This window comes from Kogia breviceps, chromosome 5, assembly GCF_026419965.1.
Source record: "Kogia breviceps isolate mKogBre1 chromosome 5, mKogBre1 haplotype 1, whole genome shotgun sequence".
Taxonomy (NCBI): Eukaryota; Metazoa; Chordata; class Mammalia; order Artiodactyla; family Physeteridae; genus Kogia; species Kogia breviceps.
In genome coordinates, this window is record NC_081314.1 from 81,753,773 (window position 1) to 81,771,673 (window position 17,901).

Genomic DNA, 17,901 nt, shown 5'->3' on the forward strand with positions numbered 1-17,901 from the left:
AGAAAGACTCCATTTCTTCAGAGATAATAAAGCAGAAAAATACAAATTGACCATAAACAAAGAATGCAGCCCTGAAGAGTGACCCATAATGTGTGGTAAAGCTAAGGGTTCAATTTGGCCTGAGTGGTGGCTGATTTTGAAATAAGTTATTTGTTCTTTTACTACATACTCTATTATAGCTCTAACTTTTAAAGTGAACAAAAAGTCTGTTAAAATAACAAAAAGAAAAGTGAAGACACACACACACACACACACACACACACACACACACACACACACATATACACTTACTTTGCTGTGTCTCTTGGAAATACAACAGCCTGGAGTCGGTCCTTGGGTTACTCAGTAAACCTTTTGGAATAAAGGCCAAGCGACTGCCTTTTTGGTAGGTAGCTAACCCCAGGAGGAAGCCCTTTTGTGACATGGGGGTTAAAGACTCACCTGACAAAGATGGTCTCTATGGAGCCTTGACAAATCAGGAATCTAATGAGATTCCAGACATAGCCCAACAGAAATGGAGCTATGTGTTTCTCCAGACTGCATTCCACTATGAAAAAGACCATATTTAATACCAAATAAACGTGCTAACCCAGGGATAGCAGATTCATTTTACATAAGTTATAAAATTATAAAATTGGGTAAAGGTTTTCCATGTCTCAAGGCATTTGTCTTGAATGGATTTTCAAGCTTTAACACAGATACTTGTCTTTAGCTTTGGAGCAGAATTCTCATGGGAACAAAATCCTCTATTAACCACACACAAAAAAACCTTGAAATGAAAGCCTTTGAAAGCTGGTACAAAGTTGAGGATCCAGGGTGCAATAATACAGATATGTGTGTAAAATAATTGAGGATTTTGTTCATTTTAGCATTTCACAGGACCCCCAAGAGCAAACATTTTTACCTGAATTCATCAGGAAGACGTCTCCTCTGAGAAACATGCTTTGACTTATGGAATATAGATAAAGGCAAAACTTGTTTTCCTTCTTCTAGCCTTGACTTCCAAGAAGTTCAAGAATCAAATTTTATACTAACAGCAATTTGTTCACCCTTCCTTCCAGTTTCATTGGGCTTGCTTTTCTCCCCTTAAAGTTCATATTTTGTTAACATTATTGGGTATGTCTTTTCTGGGTATGCTGCTTCGAATTCTTTTGGGAAAGAGCCCAGGTATAAATACACTTTGAATACAGACCCAAAAAAGCAAGAAACTATTGCTTTTAGGATATAAAAGGAGTATCTTTGCCCTCATAGCATACCTTAATCAAAAGCAGTATTTCAGAATTACCTTAAGGAAGAAAATATACACCTAGATTTGACAGTAGCAGGCTAAATCTCATTATTTTAAGAAGTCCCCAGTATCTCAATTTTATCAAGGACATATTCCCTGAATATAATCTTAGTTATTTTCATTACTTTCCACTCTAGTGGGAAAACCCTGGGCTAAGAGATCAGAAATTGTGTTTTGCTTTTGACCCTAGGTAAGTCATTACCATCCGATTACCTTAGGGTCCTCCTTCTTAATAGGAGAGCAAATACTATTCCGACACTACAAAACCCATTATGATTTAGGTAGGTAAATGCGGACTTGCTCTTAGAAGTAAAATTGCAATATAAACACAACGTATTACCATCATACACATTAGAAGCCTAAGTGATTCTCTCTCAAGAGCTTAAAAACTTCTTTACATTCATGGCAAAAATTTATCTTTCCAAATTCATAGTTTCTTTGGCAACAACATGATAGAGGCAGGGAAGTTGTAATAAACACTGTGAGATGTAGGCACCAAATAATGAAAGAAAGCATTTCTATACATAAAACATTATTTATACCTGTTTTCATTTTTTACATTAACATGTAAACATCCCCTTATCCAAAATAGCTGGTGAAAAAGCAAAACATAAACAAAAAACAAATTAAGCCTTTAAAGATAGCTAGTGAGTTTTCAAGTGTCCTTGCTCAATGTATCCAAATACCAAATATTATAATTCAATAATAAAGAGAATCAAACTGGTAAAAGAGCTATAAAATATCAATATACAGCAAAATCACTATGAACCAGAATACTCCAATCTCCTGGTTAATCAACTATTTACAAGAAAACTCTTCTTGCTTTAACCATTAGTTTAGAAAAAAAACTTTCTAAATTGAACCACTTTACTTTCCTGGCTCAGTAACTACAAAACACCAAACATAAATCAATTTTATCTTGATCATTTAGGATCATGTGGTACCTTGGGATATCTCTCAGAATATTCATAATTTCTGTGCAGTTTGTTAGAGGCAGAAAACTGGAGGGAACTGGAGTTTCTTGCATTAAATAAATCCCCCAAATTGTTAAGCTTACTGTCTTCTTTTGCCTCATTCTCCTGAAAGAAGAGTGTAGCAAAAAGGTTATAGTTAAGCAAGATTTCTCACTGTAGACATACCTATGTATACTGGTTCTGGAAACAGTGCAGTTCAGTGACTTTACCTCTCTGGACAATTTCTTCTGCAAAATTAATATACCCAGAACATGAATTACAGGTAATGGGTCCACAGTTTTTCTGGATATCAAATTTCAGTACCTTATGAATTCCTTAATTGGAATCTTTTCTCAAGAAAATCACTCATGAAGATGACTTCGAAACCAGAAGAGCTGTAGATTTTGCTAATGGAAACAAACTATGCTTCCTCTATTATTAATTCAAAGCTGCTTAAACAATATAAAGTTATCAAAAAGCAAGTAAGTTCTCTAAGATAGTAGGTGCTTAACTCCTCAAAGCCATAAAATAATAAGAGGAATAATAAGTGCTAAGAGAAGAGTCACCTTCTGATTCTTTTAGAACAGCTCGGTGTCTCCATAGTGCAGGACTCATGCCACTTGGTGGCATGCAAGATGATTTTAGGTGATACACAACACAGAATTAAATAATGCTGAATTACAGTAAGAATGGCATTCCCTTTGTAATATATATTTTTAAATTATTTTTATATTTGGCTGCATTGGGTCTTTGTTGGTGCACACGGGCTTTCTCTAGTTGTGGCAAGCAGGGCTACTCTTTGTTGTGGTGTGCGGGATTCTCACTGCGGTGGCTTCTCTTGTTGTGGAGCACGGGCTCTAGGCACGCGGGCTTCAGTAGTTGTGCCTCGTGGGCTCTAGAGTGCAGGCTCAGTAGTTGTGGCACATGGGCTTAGTTGCTCCACGACATGTGGGATCTTCCTGGACCAGGGCTCAAACCCATGTCCCCTGCATTGGCAGGCGGATTCTTAACCACTGCGCCACCAGGGAAGCCCTATAATTTTCTTTTAAACTTCTGATAATTCCACAGAGAGAGCCCCATTTTGGTGCTGGGTAACATCTCTCTCACTGCAATAAAGAAAGAACAGGCTTTTTGGATTCAGAGCCTTGGCAGGCATTAATATCCAGCTAGAATGTAATAACATCTTTGTTTTATTTTTGTTTATTTTGTAGTTATCCTTTTTATGGCAAACTGATGCTGGTTTTCTACTTGGAATAGAGGTTAGTTTCTTTTTTAAATATTTTAAAATTTAAAAGATAAATATTAAGTAAATAATAGCATATGTAATGCTCAAGTGATTGAAGTTTGGCAAACAATGGCTATAGCCTAACAAATATTTTTTAAAAGTGATTTCAAAAGAAAGTATAAACATGGCCTAGGAAAGAAACATGTGTCACTGTGTTTTCAATACTGTGATGCTCAAGGGATGAGCTCACCAGAGCTTTCTCCTAAATCAGGTAATTTCCAGAGTTAAGATTCAAGCAAAAATATAAAAGGAAAAAGAACCCATTCCACACCAATCTGGACTTCACAAACTTGTGGTACCATAAATGTGCAAAATCTAATATTTAGCAAATAATTTGTTTTACACATAAACTTTCCGATTCACTGCAGCATCTTTTTATTTGGTCTACACTAATGCCTCACAAAGGCAAACCTGGGTTGTAGAGCTCCTGCTTAGTTCTCAGAGCAAGTACCACACATAATTTTTGACTGAACTCTCCAGCCAGGATTCAGGGATGCTGGCCAAATCTTCCAATGGCATCTGACTGTTCTTCCACTGCCACGGCCCTGCAGAGAGGTCTCCTCATCTTCTGATTGATAATCTCATGGCCAACATTCTGCTGAGAGGAGTTTGCGTAGCAGGTGTGGCATGCTCATAGGCATGCCATGCTGACTTAAAAAGAAAAGGACAGCTGGAGAGAAAGACAGCAGAGCTTCTGATTTGTGGTGAACAGTTTCTTCATCACAGTGGTAGTTAAGATATGCTCCCTCGTTTTTCCCCTGAAGCCAAGGCAACACATCTGAAGGATGGTGTCAGACATTGTAATCAGGAGACTTGCCCTGGGCTTGTCTCAGCCAGATCTGGAATGTAACAAATGCTCCCACAGTCACGTGAAAGAAAAGCTGCCAGAGGTTGCGCAGTTCATAGAGATACATGTTGCATAGACAGATTAAGCCAAAAGTCAAAAAAGATTTGACATTCCGCCAGCCGGTGTAGTAGACAAATAAATAACACTGTTGAAAATATAAAAATGAAAGATGATTAGGGTTACAGGAAAAGAAATAGATGCTTCTACTATAAAGCTGTAACAGGTCACAGGGTAAAATATGAGAGTGGAAAAAGGGATTTTTCAACTACAGATAAGACAGTGTAATATCTTTAACACACTCAGCTATACACTCAATGTATCTTTTTTTTTTTTTTGCGGTATGCGGGCCTCTCACTGTTGTGGCCTCTCCCGTTGCGGAGCACAGGCTCCGGACGCGCAGGCTCAGCGGCCATGGCTCACGGGCTCAGTTGCTCCGCGGCACGTGGGATCTTCCCGGACCTGGGCACGAACCCGTGTCTCCTGCATCGGCAGGCGGACTCTCAACCACTGCGCCACCAGGGAAGCCCTCAATGTATCTTTAATATACTCCCTATTTAAAAGGGAAATAGGTTTAAGAAATAGGTTTGCAAAATCTGGAATCAGAGGAAAAGAGCTATAGAGAACATTTTGGAGACAACATAATCTGAATATGAATCCTCTATTAGATAATATTGTATCAGTATTAAATTTCTGGGGTGTGATAAAGGTATCATGGCTATGTAGAATGATGTCTTTGTTCTCAAAAGACACATGTTCAAGTTTTTAGAGGTGAAATATCTTGATGCTTGTAACTTATTTTAAAAACAACTGTGCTGGGATGATGGAGTTGATGCACTTTCCTCTATTCTTCCCACTAAGTACAACTTAAAACCCTGGACATTATATATCAAGCAAAAGATGATTCTGGATGATGAAGAGAAGACGGCAGATAGGCTAAGGACCTTGAGACCCAGGGGACTGACACAGTGGTAAATTACTTTTTTTGCCTCATATATCCCAAAGTTGGAGCTGAAGAAGCTGGCAACTAGAAACACCAATGGATGCACACCAACAAAACAAACAAACATTCAGTAAAATCTTGTTCTCTCTAGCCAAAAGACCACGAGAGGGGCACCTTTCCAAGACAGAGAACTTTTACATAATAACTATTCTACTCCAGCCAAACACCACCAAAAACAAAACAAAACAAAAAAACCCACAAAGGGCTTCCCTGGTGGCGCAGTGGTTAACAGTCTGCCTGCCGATGCAGGGGACACGGGTTCGTGCCCTGGTCCGGGAAGATCCCACATGCCACAGAGCGGCTGGGCCCGTGAGCCATGGCTGCTGAGCCTGCACGTCCGGAGCCTGTGCTCTGCAATGGGAGAGGCCACAACAGTGAGAGGCCCACGTACCGCAAAAAAAAAAACAAAAACCAACCAACCAAACAAAAAAACCAAACCCACAAAAGAATTGTGACCACCCACACCCAGCCCATCAAAGCCTATGTGGGGAGCCTATAATGCTCTAAGGAGATGTTCTAACACTCCAGGGCTTCAGAGGAGGCAAGTGGGAAGCCAGAACTTTGACTCCCACCCTGTGGTGTCAGTGGAGACCAAGTGGGACTCTGGACATTCACCTCCACTTGGCATTAGCAGGGCAATGGATTTCTCATCAGAAACCATAAAGTTCAGGTAAGAGTGGAACAACATTTTTCAAGTGCTGAAAGAAAAGAGCTGTCAATCCAGAATCCTATACTCAACAAAAATATCCTTTAGGAATGAAGGGAAAATAAAGACATTTGTATAAAAATAAAGATATGAGAGAAGACTAAGAGAATTTATCACCAACAAATGTACTCTAAAAGAATGGCTAAAGGAAGCTCTCTATATAGAAAGGAAACAGAAGAAGGAACCTTGGAATAATGGATAGAAAAGAAACTCAGCAAAAATACAGGTTAATGTAATAGGCTTGCCTTTTTAAGAACTTTCTAAATTATGTTTGATGGTTGAAGTAAAAATTGTAACACTGCCTGATGTGGTTCTAAATATATCTAGAGGAAATATTTAAGACAATTATAAATAGAGGAGGACAAAGGGACATAAAGGGAGGTACAGTTCCTATGCTTCACCTGAACTGGTAAAATGATGACACCAGAAAACTGAGATAAGAAGGTGAAATGCAATACCTAGAGCAATATTTAAAGCTATACAAAGAGACATACTCAAAAACATTATAGATAAGTCAAAATGTAGTTCTAAAAGAATGTTCAAGTAATCCACAGGAAGACAAGAAAAAGAAAACAGAAAAATGAAAAACTGAAAACAAAAACTAAGATGGCAGACAAGCCGTAACATATCAATAATTATACTGAATATAAATGGCTTAAATATAACAATTAAAAGATAGAGATTGGCAGGGTGTATTAAAAAAACATAAATGAACTCCATGTTGTCTACCAAAAAATCAATCCAAATGACACAGGCAAGTTAAAAGTAAAAGGATGGAAAAAGATATAGCATGAAAACATTAATCAAAGGCAAGCAGGAGTGGCTATCTTACTATTAGATAAATATAAAAATATTTTGGGACTTCCCTGGTGGTCCAGTGGTTAAGACTCCGGGCTTCCACTGCAGGGGGCACAGATTCTATCCCTGGTCAGGGAGCTAAGATCCCACATGCTGCACGGTGCCGCAAAAAAATAAAAACTTAAAATAAATAAATAAATAAAAATATTTCAAAGAAAGTAAAAATAACCAGGGACAGAGAGGGATATAATGATAAATGGATCAGAAGGAGACTTTCAAGATGGTGGAGGAGTAAGAAGGGGAGATCACCTCCCCACCCCAAATACATCTACATGTGGAACAACTCCTACAGAACACCTACTGAACACTGGCAGAAGACCTCAGACTTCCCAAAAGGCAAGAAACTCCCCACATACCTGGGTAGGGCAAAAGAAAAAAGAAAAAACAGAGACAAAAGAATAGGGACAGGGCCTGCACATTTGGGAGGAAGCTATGAAGGAGGAAAACTTTCCACACACTAGCAAGCCCCTTCACCCCCTGAAGATTGGGGCTGGCCGGGGCGGGGGGCGAAGCTTCAGAGCCATGGAGAAGAGTGCAGCAATAGGGGTGCAGAGGGCAAAGCAGAGAGATTCCCACACAGAGGATCAGTGCCAACCAGCACTCACCAGCCCGAGAGGCTTGTCTGCTCACCCACCAGGACGGGTGGGGGCTGGGAGCTGAGGCTTGGGCTTTGGAGGTCAGAGCCCAGGGAGAGGACTGGGGTTGGCTGCGTGAACACAGCCTGGAGGGGGCTAGTGCGCCACAGCTAGCTGGGAGGGAGTCCGGGAAAATGTCTGGAACTTCATAAGAGTCAAGAGACCACTGTTTCAGGGTGTGTGAGGAGAGGGGAGTCAGAGCACTGCCTAAACAAGCTCCAGAGACAGACGCGAGATGCAGCTATCAGCATGGACCCCAGAGATGGGCATGAGACACTAAGGCTGCTGCTGCAGCCACCAAGAAGCCTGTGTGCAAGCACAGGTCACTATCCACACCACCCCTCCCGGGAGCCTGTTTAGCCCACCACTGCCAGGGTCCTGTGACCCAGGGACAACTTCCCCGGGAGAACACATGGTGCGCCTCAGGCTGTTGCAATGTCACGCTGGCCTCTGCTGCTGCAGGCTGGCCCTGCATTGTGTACCCCTCCCTCTCTCCAGCCTGAGTGAGCCAGAGCCCCCTAATCAGCTGCTCCTTTAACCCCGTCCTGTCTGAGCAAAGAACAGACACCCTCAGGTGACCTACACGCAGAGGCGTGGCCAAATCCAAAGCTGAACTCCAGGAGCTATGCGAACAAAGAAGAGAAAGGGAAATCTCTCCCAGCAGCCTCAGGAGCAGTGGATTAAATTTTCACAATCAACTTGATGCACCCTGCACCTCTGGAATACCTGAATGGACAACGAATCATCGCAAAATTGAGGCAGTGGACTTTGGGAGCAACTACAGACTTGGGGTTTGCTTTCTGCATCTAATTTGTTTCTGGTCTTATGTTTATCTTAGTTTAGTATTTAGAGTTTATGATCATTGTAGATTTGTTTATTGATTTGGGTGCTCTCTTCCTTTTTTTAATATATATATATATATTTTTTTCCTTTTTCTCTTTTTGTGTGTATGTGTATGCTTCTTTGTGTGATTCTGTCTGTATAGCTTTGCTTTTACCATTTGTCCTAGGGTTCTGTCTGTTTTTTTTTTTTAATTTTAGTACAGTTCTTAGTGCTTGTTATCATTGGTGAATTTGTTTTTTGGTTTGGTTGATCTCTTCTTTCCTTCTTTTTCTTTTCATTATTTTAAATATTTTAAATTTTCAATAATTGTTTTATTTTAATAACTTAATTTGTTCCTTTCTTTCTTTTTTCTCTCTTTTCTTCTGAGCTATGTGGCTGACAGGGTCTTTGTGCTCTGGCCAGGTGTCAGGCCTGTGTCTCTGAGGTGGGAGAGCCTAGTTCAGGACCCTGGTCCACCAGAGACCTCCCGGCTCCATGTAATATCAAACAGCGAAAGCTCTCCCAGAGATCTCCATCTCAACGCTAAGACTCAGCTCCATGCAACGACCAGCAAGCTACAGTGCTGGATACCCTATGCCAAACAACTAGCAAGACAGGAATACAACCCCACCCATTAGCAGAGACGCTGCCTAAAATCATAATAAGGTCACAGACACCCCAAACACACCACCAGACATGGTCCTGCCCAGCAGAAAGACAACATCAAGCCTCATTCACCATAAGACAGGCACCAGTCCCCTCCACCAGGAAGCCTACACGACCCACTGAACCAACCTTACCCACTGGGGGCAGACACCAAAAACAACGGGAACTACATACATGCAGCCTGCAAAAAGGAGACACCAAACACAGTAAGTTAAGCAAAATGAGAAGACAGAGAAACACACAGCAGATGAAGGAGCAAGGCAAAAACCCAACAGACCAAACAAATGAAGAGGAAATAGGCAGTCTATACGAAAAAGAATTCAGAGTAATGATAGTAAAGATGATCCAAAATCTTGGAAATAGAATGGAGGAAATACAAGAAACATTTAACAAGGACCTAGAAAAAAGTACTAAAGAGCAAACAAACAATGATGAAGGACACAATAAATGAAATTTTAAATTCTCTAGGGCTTCCCTGGTGACGCAGTGGTTGAGAGTCCGCCTGCTGATGCAGGGGACACGGGTTTGTGCCCCGGTCCAGGAAGATCCCACATGCTGAAGAGCGGCTGGGCCCATGAGCCATGGCTGCTGAGCCTGTGCATCCGGAGCCTGTGCTCCGCAACGGGAGAGGCCACAACAGTGAGAAGCCCGCGTACCGAAAAAAAAAAAAAAAAAAAAAATTCTCTAGAAGGAATCAATAGCAGAATAACTGAAGCAGAAGAACGGATAAGTGACCTGGAAGATAAAATAGTGGAAATAACTACAACAGAGCAGAATAAAGAAAAAAGAATGAAAAGAATTGAAGACAGTTTCAGAGACCTCTCGGACAACATTAAACACACCAATATTTGAATTATAGGGGTCCCAGAAGAAGAAGAGGAAAACAAAAGGACTGAGAAAATATTTGAAGAGATTACAGATGAAAACTTCCCCAACATGGGAAAGGAAATAGTTCATCAAGTCCAGGAAGCACAGAGAGTCCCATACAGGATAAATCTACGGAGAAACACGCCAAGACACATATTAATCAAACTATCAAAAATTAAATACAAAGAAAAAATATTAAAAGCAGCAAGGGAAAAACAACAAATAACATACAAGGGAATCACCATAAGGTTAAGAGCTGACCTTTCAGCAGAAACTCTGCAAGCCAGAAGGGAGTGGCAGGACATATTTACAGTGATGAAAGGGAAAAAACTACAACCAAGATTACTCTATCCAGCAAGGATCTCTTTCAGATTCAACAGAAAAATTAAAACCTTTACAGGGCTTCCCTGGTGGTGCAGTGGTTGAGAATCTGCCTGCCAATGCAGAGGACATGGGTTCGAGCCCTGGTCTGGGAAGATCCCACATTCCATGGAGCAACTGGGCCCGTGAGCCACAATTACTGAGTCTGCGCGTCTGGAGCCTGTGCTACGCAACAAGAGAGGCCGCAATAGTGAGAGGCCTGTGCACCGCAATGAAGAGTGGCCCCACTAGCCACAACTAGAGAAAGCCCTCGCACAGAAACGAAGACGCAACACAGCCATAAATAAATAAATAAATATTTTTTAAAATAAAAATAAAAATGAAAAGCTTTATAGACAAGCAAAAGCTAAGAGAATTCAGTATCACCAAATCAGCTTTACAACAAATGCTAAAAGAACTTCTCTAGGCAGGAAACACAAGAGGAGGAAAAGACCTACAATAACAAACCCAAAACAATTAAGAAAATGGTAATAGGAACATATATATCGATAACTACCTTAAATGGATTAAATGCTTCCACCAAAACACATAGACTGGTTGAAGGGATACAAAAACAAAACCCGTACATATGCTGTCTACAAGAGACCCACTTCAGACCTAGGGACACATACAGACTGAAAGTGAGGGGATGGAAAAAGGTATTCCATGCAAATGGAAATCATAAGAAATCTGGAGTAGCAATTCTCATATCAGACAAAATAGACTTTAAAATAAAGACTATTACAAGAGACAAAGAAGGACACTACATAATGGTCAAGAGATCAATCCAAGAAGAAAATATAACAATTGTAAATATTTATGCACCCAACATAGGGGCACCTCAATACATAAGGCAAATGCTAACAGCCATAAAAGGGGAAATCGACAGCAACACAATCATAGTAGGGGATTTTAACACTCCACTTTCACCAATAGACAGATCATCCAAAATGAAAATAAATAAGGAAACACAAGCTTTAAATGATACATTAAACAAGATGGACGTAACTGATATTTATAGGACATTTCATCCAAAACAACAGAATACACTTTCTTCTCAAGTGCTCATGGAACATTCTCCAGGACAGATCATATCTTGGGTCAAAAATCAAGCCCTGGTAAATTTAAGAAAACTGAAATCGTATCATGTATCTTTTCCGACCACAATGCTATGAGACTAGATATCAATTACAGGAAAATATCTGTAAAAAATACAAATACAAGGAGGCTAAACAATACACTACTAAATAACCAAGAGATCAATGAAGAAATCAATGAGGAAATCAGAAATATCTAGACACAAATAACAATGAAAACACGATGACCCAAAACCTACGGGATGCAGTAAAAGCAGTTCTAAGAGGGAAGTTTATAGCAATAAAATCCTACCTCAAAAAACATGAAACATCTCAAATAAACAACCTAACCTTACACCTAAAGCAATCAGAGAAAGAAGAACAACAAAAAAAACCCAAAGTTAGCAGAAGGAAAGAAATCATAAAGATTAATTAGATCAGAAATAAATGAAAAAGAAATGAAGGAAACAATAGCAAAGATCAATAAAAGTAAAAGCTGGTTCTTTGAGAAAATAAAATTGATAAACCATTAGCCAGACTCATCAAGAAAAAAAGGAAGAAGACTCAAATCAATAGAATTAGAAATACAAAAGAAGTAACAACTGACACTGCAGAAATACAAAGGATCATGAGAGATTACTGCAAGCAACTATATGCCAATAAAATGGACAGCCTGGAAGAAATGGACACATTCTTAGAAAAGCACAATCTTCTGAGAATGAATGAGGAAGAAATAGAAAATATAAACAAAGCAATCACAAGCACTGAAACTGAGACTGTGGTTTAAAATCTTCAAACAGAAGCCCAGGACCAGATGGCTTCACATGTGAATTCTATCAAACATTTAGAGAAGAGTTAACACCTATCCTTCTCAAACTCTTCCATAATATAGCAGAGGGAGGAACACTCCCAAACTCATTCTATGAGGCCACCATCACCCTGATACCAAAACCAGACAAAGACGTCACAAAGAAAGAAAACTACAGGCCAATATCACTGATGAACATAGATGCAAAAATCCTCAACAAAATACTAGCAAACAGAATCCAACAGCACATTAAAAGGATCATACACCATGATCAAGTGGGGTTTATCCCAGGAATGCAAGGATTCTTCAATATACGCAAATCACTCAATGTGATACACCATATCAACAAACTGAAGGAGAAAAACCATATGATCATCTCAATAGATGCAGAGAAAGCTTTTGACAAAATTCAACACCCATTTATGATAAAAACCCTGCAGAAAGGAGGCATAGAGGGAACTTTCCTCAACATAATAAAGGCCATATATGACAAACCCACAGCTAGCATTTGTTCTCAATGGTGAAAAACTGAAACCATTTCCACTAAGATCAGGAACAAGACAAGGTTGCCCACTCTCACCACTCTTATTCAACCTAGTTTTGGAAGTTCTAGCCACAGCAATCAGAGAAGAAAAGGAAATAAAAGGAATCCAAATAGGAAAAGAAGAAGCAAAGCTGTCACTGTTTGCAGATGACATGATACTATACATAGAGAATCCTAAGGATGCTACCAGAAAACTACTAGAACTAATCAATGAATTTATTAGTAAAGCAGCAGGATACAAAATTAATGCACAGAAATCTCTGGCATTCTTATACACTAATGATGAAAAATCTGAGAGTGAAATTAAGAAAACACTCCCATTTACCATTGCAACAAAAAGAATAAAATATCTAGGAATAAACCTACCTAAGGAGACAAAAGACTTGTATGCAGAAAACTATAAGACACTGATGAAAGAAATTAAAGATGATACAAATAGGTGGAGAAATATACCATGTTCTTGGATTGGAAGAATCAACATTGTGAAAATGACTCTATTACCCAAAGCAATCTACAGATTCAATGCAATCCCTATCAAATTACCACTGGCATTTTTTACAGAACTAGAACAAAAAATTTCACAATTTGTATGGAAACACAAAAGACCCCGAATAGCCAAAGCAATCTTGAGAAGGAAAAATGGAGCTGGAGGAATCAGGCTCCCTGACTTCAGACTATACTACAAGGCTACAGTAATCAAGACAGTATGGTACTGGCACAAAAACAGAAATATAGATCAATGGAACAGGATAGAAAGCCCAGAGATAAAACCCACACACATATGGTCACCTTATCTTTGATAAAGGAGGGAAGGATATACAGTGGAGAAAAGACAGCCTCTTCAATAAGTGGTACTGGGAAAACTGGACAGCTACCTGTAAAAGTATGAAATTAGAACAATCCCTAACACCACACACAAAAATAAACTCAAAATGGGTGAAAGACCTAAATGTAAGGCCAGACACTATCAAACTCTTAGAGGAAAACATAGGCAGAACACTATACGACATAAATCACAGCAAGATCCTTTTTGACCCATCTCCTAGAGAAATGGAAATAAAAACACAAATAAACAAATGGGACCTAATGAAACTTAAAAGCTTTTGCACAGCAAAGGATACCATAAACAAGACCAAAAGACAACCCTCAGAATGGGAGAAAATATTTGCAAATGAAGCAACTGACAAAGGATTAATTTCCAAAATTTATAAGCAACTCATGCAGCTCAATAACAAAAAAACAAACAACCCAATCCAAAAATGGGCAGAAGAACTAAATAGACATCTCTCCAAAGAAGATATACAGATTGCCAACAAACACATGAAAGAATGCTCAACATCATTAATCACTAGAGAAATGCAAATCAAAACTACAATGAGATATCATCTCACACCGGTCAGATTGGCCATCATCAAAAACTCTAGAAACAATAAATGCTGGAGAGGGTGTGGAGAAAAGGGAACCCTCTTGCACTGCTGGTGGGAATATAAATTGATACAGCCACTATGGAGAACAGTATGGAGGTTCCTTAAAAAACTACAAATAGAACTACCATATGACCCCACAATCCCACTACCAGGCATATACCCTGAAAAAACCATAATTCAAAAAGAGTCATGTACCAAAATGTTTATTGCAGCTCTATTTACGATAGCCAGGATATGGAAACAACCTAAGTGTCCATCAACAGATGAATGGATAAAGAAGATGTGGCACATATATACAATGGAATACTACTCAGCCATAAAAAGAAATGAAACTGAGTTATTTGTAATGAGGTGGATAGACCTGGAGCCTGTCATACAGAGTGAAGTAAGTCAGAAGGAGAAAAACAAATACCGTATGCTAACACATATATATGGAATCTAAGAAAAAAAAATGTCATGAAGAGCCTAGGTGTAGAACGGGAACAAAACACAGATCTACTAGAGCATGGACTTGAGGATATGGGGAGGGGGAAGGCTAAGCGGTGACGATGTGAGAGAGTGGCAGGGACATATACACACTACAAAATGTAAATTAGATAGCTAGTGGGAAGCTGCCGCATAGCACAGGGAGTTCACCTCTGTGCTTTGTGACCACCTAGAGGGGTGGGATAGGGAGGGTGGGAGGGAGGGAGATGCAAGAGGGAAGAGATATGGGAACATATGTATATGTATAACTGATTCACTTTGTTGCAAAGGAGAAACTAACACACTATTGTAAAACAGTTATACTCAAATAAAGATGTTTTAAAAAAAGAAATAAAAGAAAAAGAAATGAAGTAAACAATAGTAAAGATCAATAAAACTAAAAGCTCATTCCTTCAGAAGATAAACATTAATTGATAAACCATTAGCCAGACTCATCAAGAAAAAAAGGAAGAAGACTCAAATCAATAGAATTAGAAATGCAAAAGAAGTAACAACTGACACTGCAGAAATACAAAGGATCATGAGAGATTACTGCAAGCAACTATATGCCAATAAAATGGACAGCCTGGAAGAAATGGACACATTCTTAGAAAAGCACAATCTTCTGAGAATGAATGAGGAAGAAATAGAAAATATAAACAAAGCAATCACAAGCACTGAAACTGAGACTGTGGTTTAAAATCTTCAAACAGAAGCCCAGGACCAGATGGCTTCACATGTGAATTCTATCAAACATTTAGAGAAGAGTTAACACCTATCCTTCTCAAACTCTTCCATATAGCAGAGGGAGGAACACTCCCAAACTAATTCTACGAGGCCACCATAACCCTGATACCAAAACCAGACAAAGATGTCACAAAAAAAGAAAACTACAGGCCAATATCACTGATGAACACAGATGCAAAAATCCTCAACAAAATACTAGCAAACAGAATCCAACAGTACATTAAAAGAATCATACACCATGATCAAGTGGGGTTTATCCCAGGAATGCAAGGATTCTTCAATATATGCAAATCAATCAACGTGACACACTATATTAACAAACTGAAGGATAAAAACCATACTATCATCTGAATAGATGCAGAAAAAGCTTTCGACAAAATTCAACACCCATTTATGATAAAAACCCTCCAGAAAGTAAGCACAAGGGAACTTACCTCAACATAATAAAGGCCATATATGACAAACCCACAGCCAACATTGTTCCCAATGGTGAAAAACTGAAACCATTTCCACTAAGATCAGGAAAAAGACAAGGTTGTGCATTCTCACCACTATTATTCAATATAGTTATAGAAGTTTTAGCCACAACAATCAGAGAAGAAAAAGAAATAAAAGAAATCCAAATCGGAAAAGAAGAAGCAAAGCTGTCACTGTTTGCAGATGACATGATACTATACATAGAGAATCCTAAAGATGCTCCCAGAAAACTACTAGAGCTAATCAATGAATTTATTAGTAAAGCAGCAGGATACAAAATTAATGCACAGAAATCTCTTGCATTCCTATACACTAATGATGAAAAATCTGAAAGAGAAATTAAGGAAACACTCCCATTTACCACTGCAACAAAAAGAATAAAATACCTAGGAATAAACCTACCTAAGGAGACAAAAGACTTGTATGCAGAAAACCTATAAGACACTGATGAAAGAAATTAAAGATGATACAAACAGATAGAGAAATATACCATATTCTTGGATTAGAAGAATCAACATTGTGAAAATGACTATACTACCCAAAGCAATCTACAGATTGAATGCAATCCCTATGGTATTTTTCACAGAACTAGAGCAAAAAATTTCACAATTTGTATGGAAACACAAAAGACCCCGAATAGCCAAAGCAATCTTGAGAAAGAAAAATGGAGCTGTAGGAATCAGGCTACCGGACTTCAGACTATACTACAAAGCTACAGTAATCAAGATAGTATGGTACTGGCACAAAAACAGAAATACTGATCAATGGAACAGGACAGAAAGCACAGAGATAAACCCACATACATATGGACACCTTATTTTTGATAAAGGAGGCAAGAATATACAATGGAGAAAAGACAGTCTCTTCAATAAGTGGTGCTGGGAAAACTGGACAGCTACGTGTAAAAGAATGAAATTAGAACATGCCCTAACACCATACATAAATATAAAGTAAAATGGATTAAAAACCTAAATGTAAGGCCAGATACTATAAAACTCCTAGAGGAAAACATAGGCAGAACACTCTATGACATAAATCACAGCAAGATCCTTTTTGACCCATCTCCTAGAGAAATGGAAATAAAAACAAAAATAAACAAATGGGACCTAATGAAACTTAAAAGCTTTTACACAGCAAAGGAAACCATAAAAAAGACGAAAAGACAGCCCTCAGAATGGGAGAAAATATTTGCAAATGAAGCAACTGACAAAGGATTAATCTCCAAAATTTACAAGCAGCTCATGCAGTTCAATATCAAAAAAACAAACAGCCCAATACAAAAATGGGCAGAAGACCTAAATAAGCATTTCTCCAAAGAATACATACAGATGGCCAACAAATACATGAAAAGATGCTCAAAATCACTAATCATTAGAGAAATGCAAATCAAAACCACAATGAGGTATCACCTCACACCAGTCATAATGGGCAGCTCAAAAAATCTAGTAATAGGACTTCCCTGGTGGTGCAGTGGTTGAGAATCCGCCTGCCGATGCAGGGGACACAGGTTCGTGCCCTGGTCTGGGAAGATCCCACATGCCACAGAGTGGCTGGGCCCGTGAGCCATGGCCGCTGAGCCTGCGTGTCCGGAGCCTGTGCTCCGCAACAGGAGAGGCCACAACAGTGAGAGGCCCGCGTACCACACACACACACACACAAATCTAGGAATAATAAATGCTGGAAAGGGTGTGGAGAAAAGGGAACCCTCTTGCATTGTTGATGGGAATGTAAATTGATACACCCACTATGGAGAACAGTATGGAGGTTCCTTAAAAAACTAAAAATAGAACTACTGTATGACCCAGCAATCCCACTACTGGGCATATACCCTGAGAAAGCCATAATTCAGAAAGATATATATGCACTACAATGTTCACTGCAGCACTATTTACAATAGCCAGGACATGGAAGCAACCTAAATGTCCATCAAGAGATGAATGGATAAAGAAGATGTAACACATATATACAATGGAATATTACTCAGCCATAAAAAGAAACGAAATTGAGTTATTTGTAGTGAGGTGGATGGACCTAGAGTCTGTCATACAGAGTGAAGTAAGTCAGAAAGAG

General features: G+C 39.1%; 1 protein-coding gene across 2 annotated transcripts in view; it reads right to left on the minus strand.

Moving 5' to 3' along the window:
* Positions 1-1,685: 1,685 nt before the first annotated feature.
* SEC22A (SEC22 homolog A, vesicle trafficking protein) overlaps positions 1,686-17,901 on the minus strand; it is an 80,002-nt gene continuing 63,786 nt past the window's right edge. Inside the window, exon 7 of one of the 2 annotated variants that reach the window (XM_059064412.2) lies at positions 1,686-4,518. In XM_059064412.2, coding sequence (XP_058920395.1) covers positions 4,318-4,518 — 201 coding nt within the window. In that variant the 3' untranslated portion in view covers positions 1,686-4,317. The remainder of the gene's footprint in view (positions 4,519-17,901) is intronic. The other variant, XM_067034437.1, reaches the window with a different exon arrangement.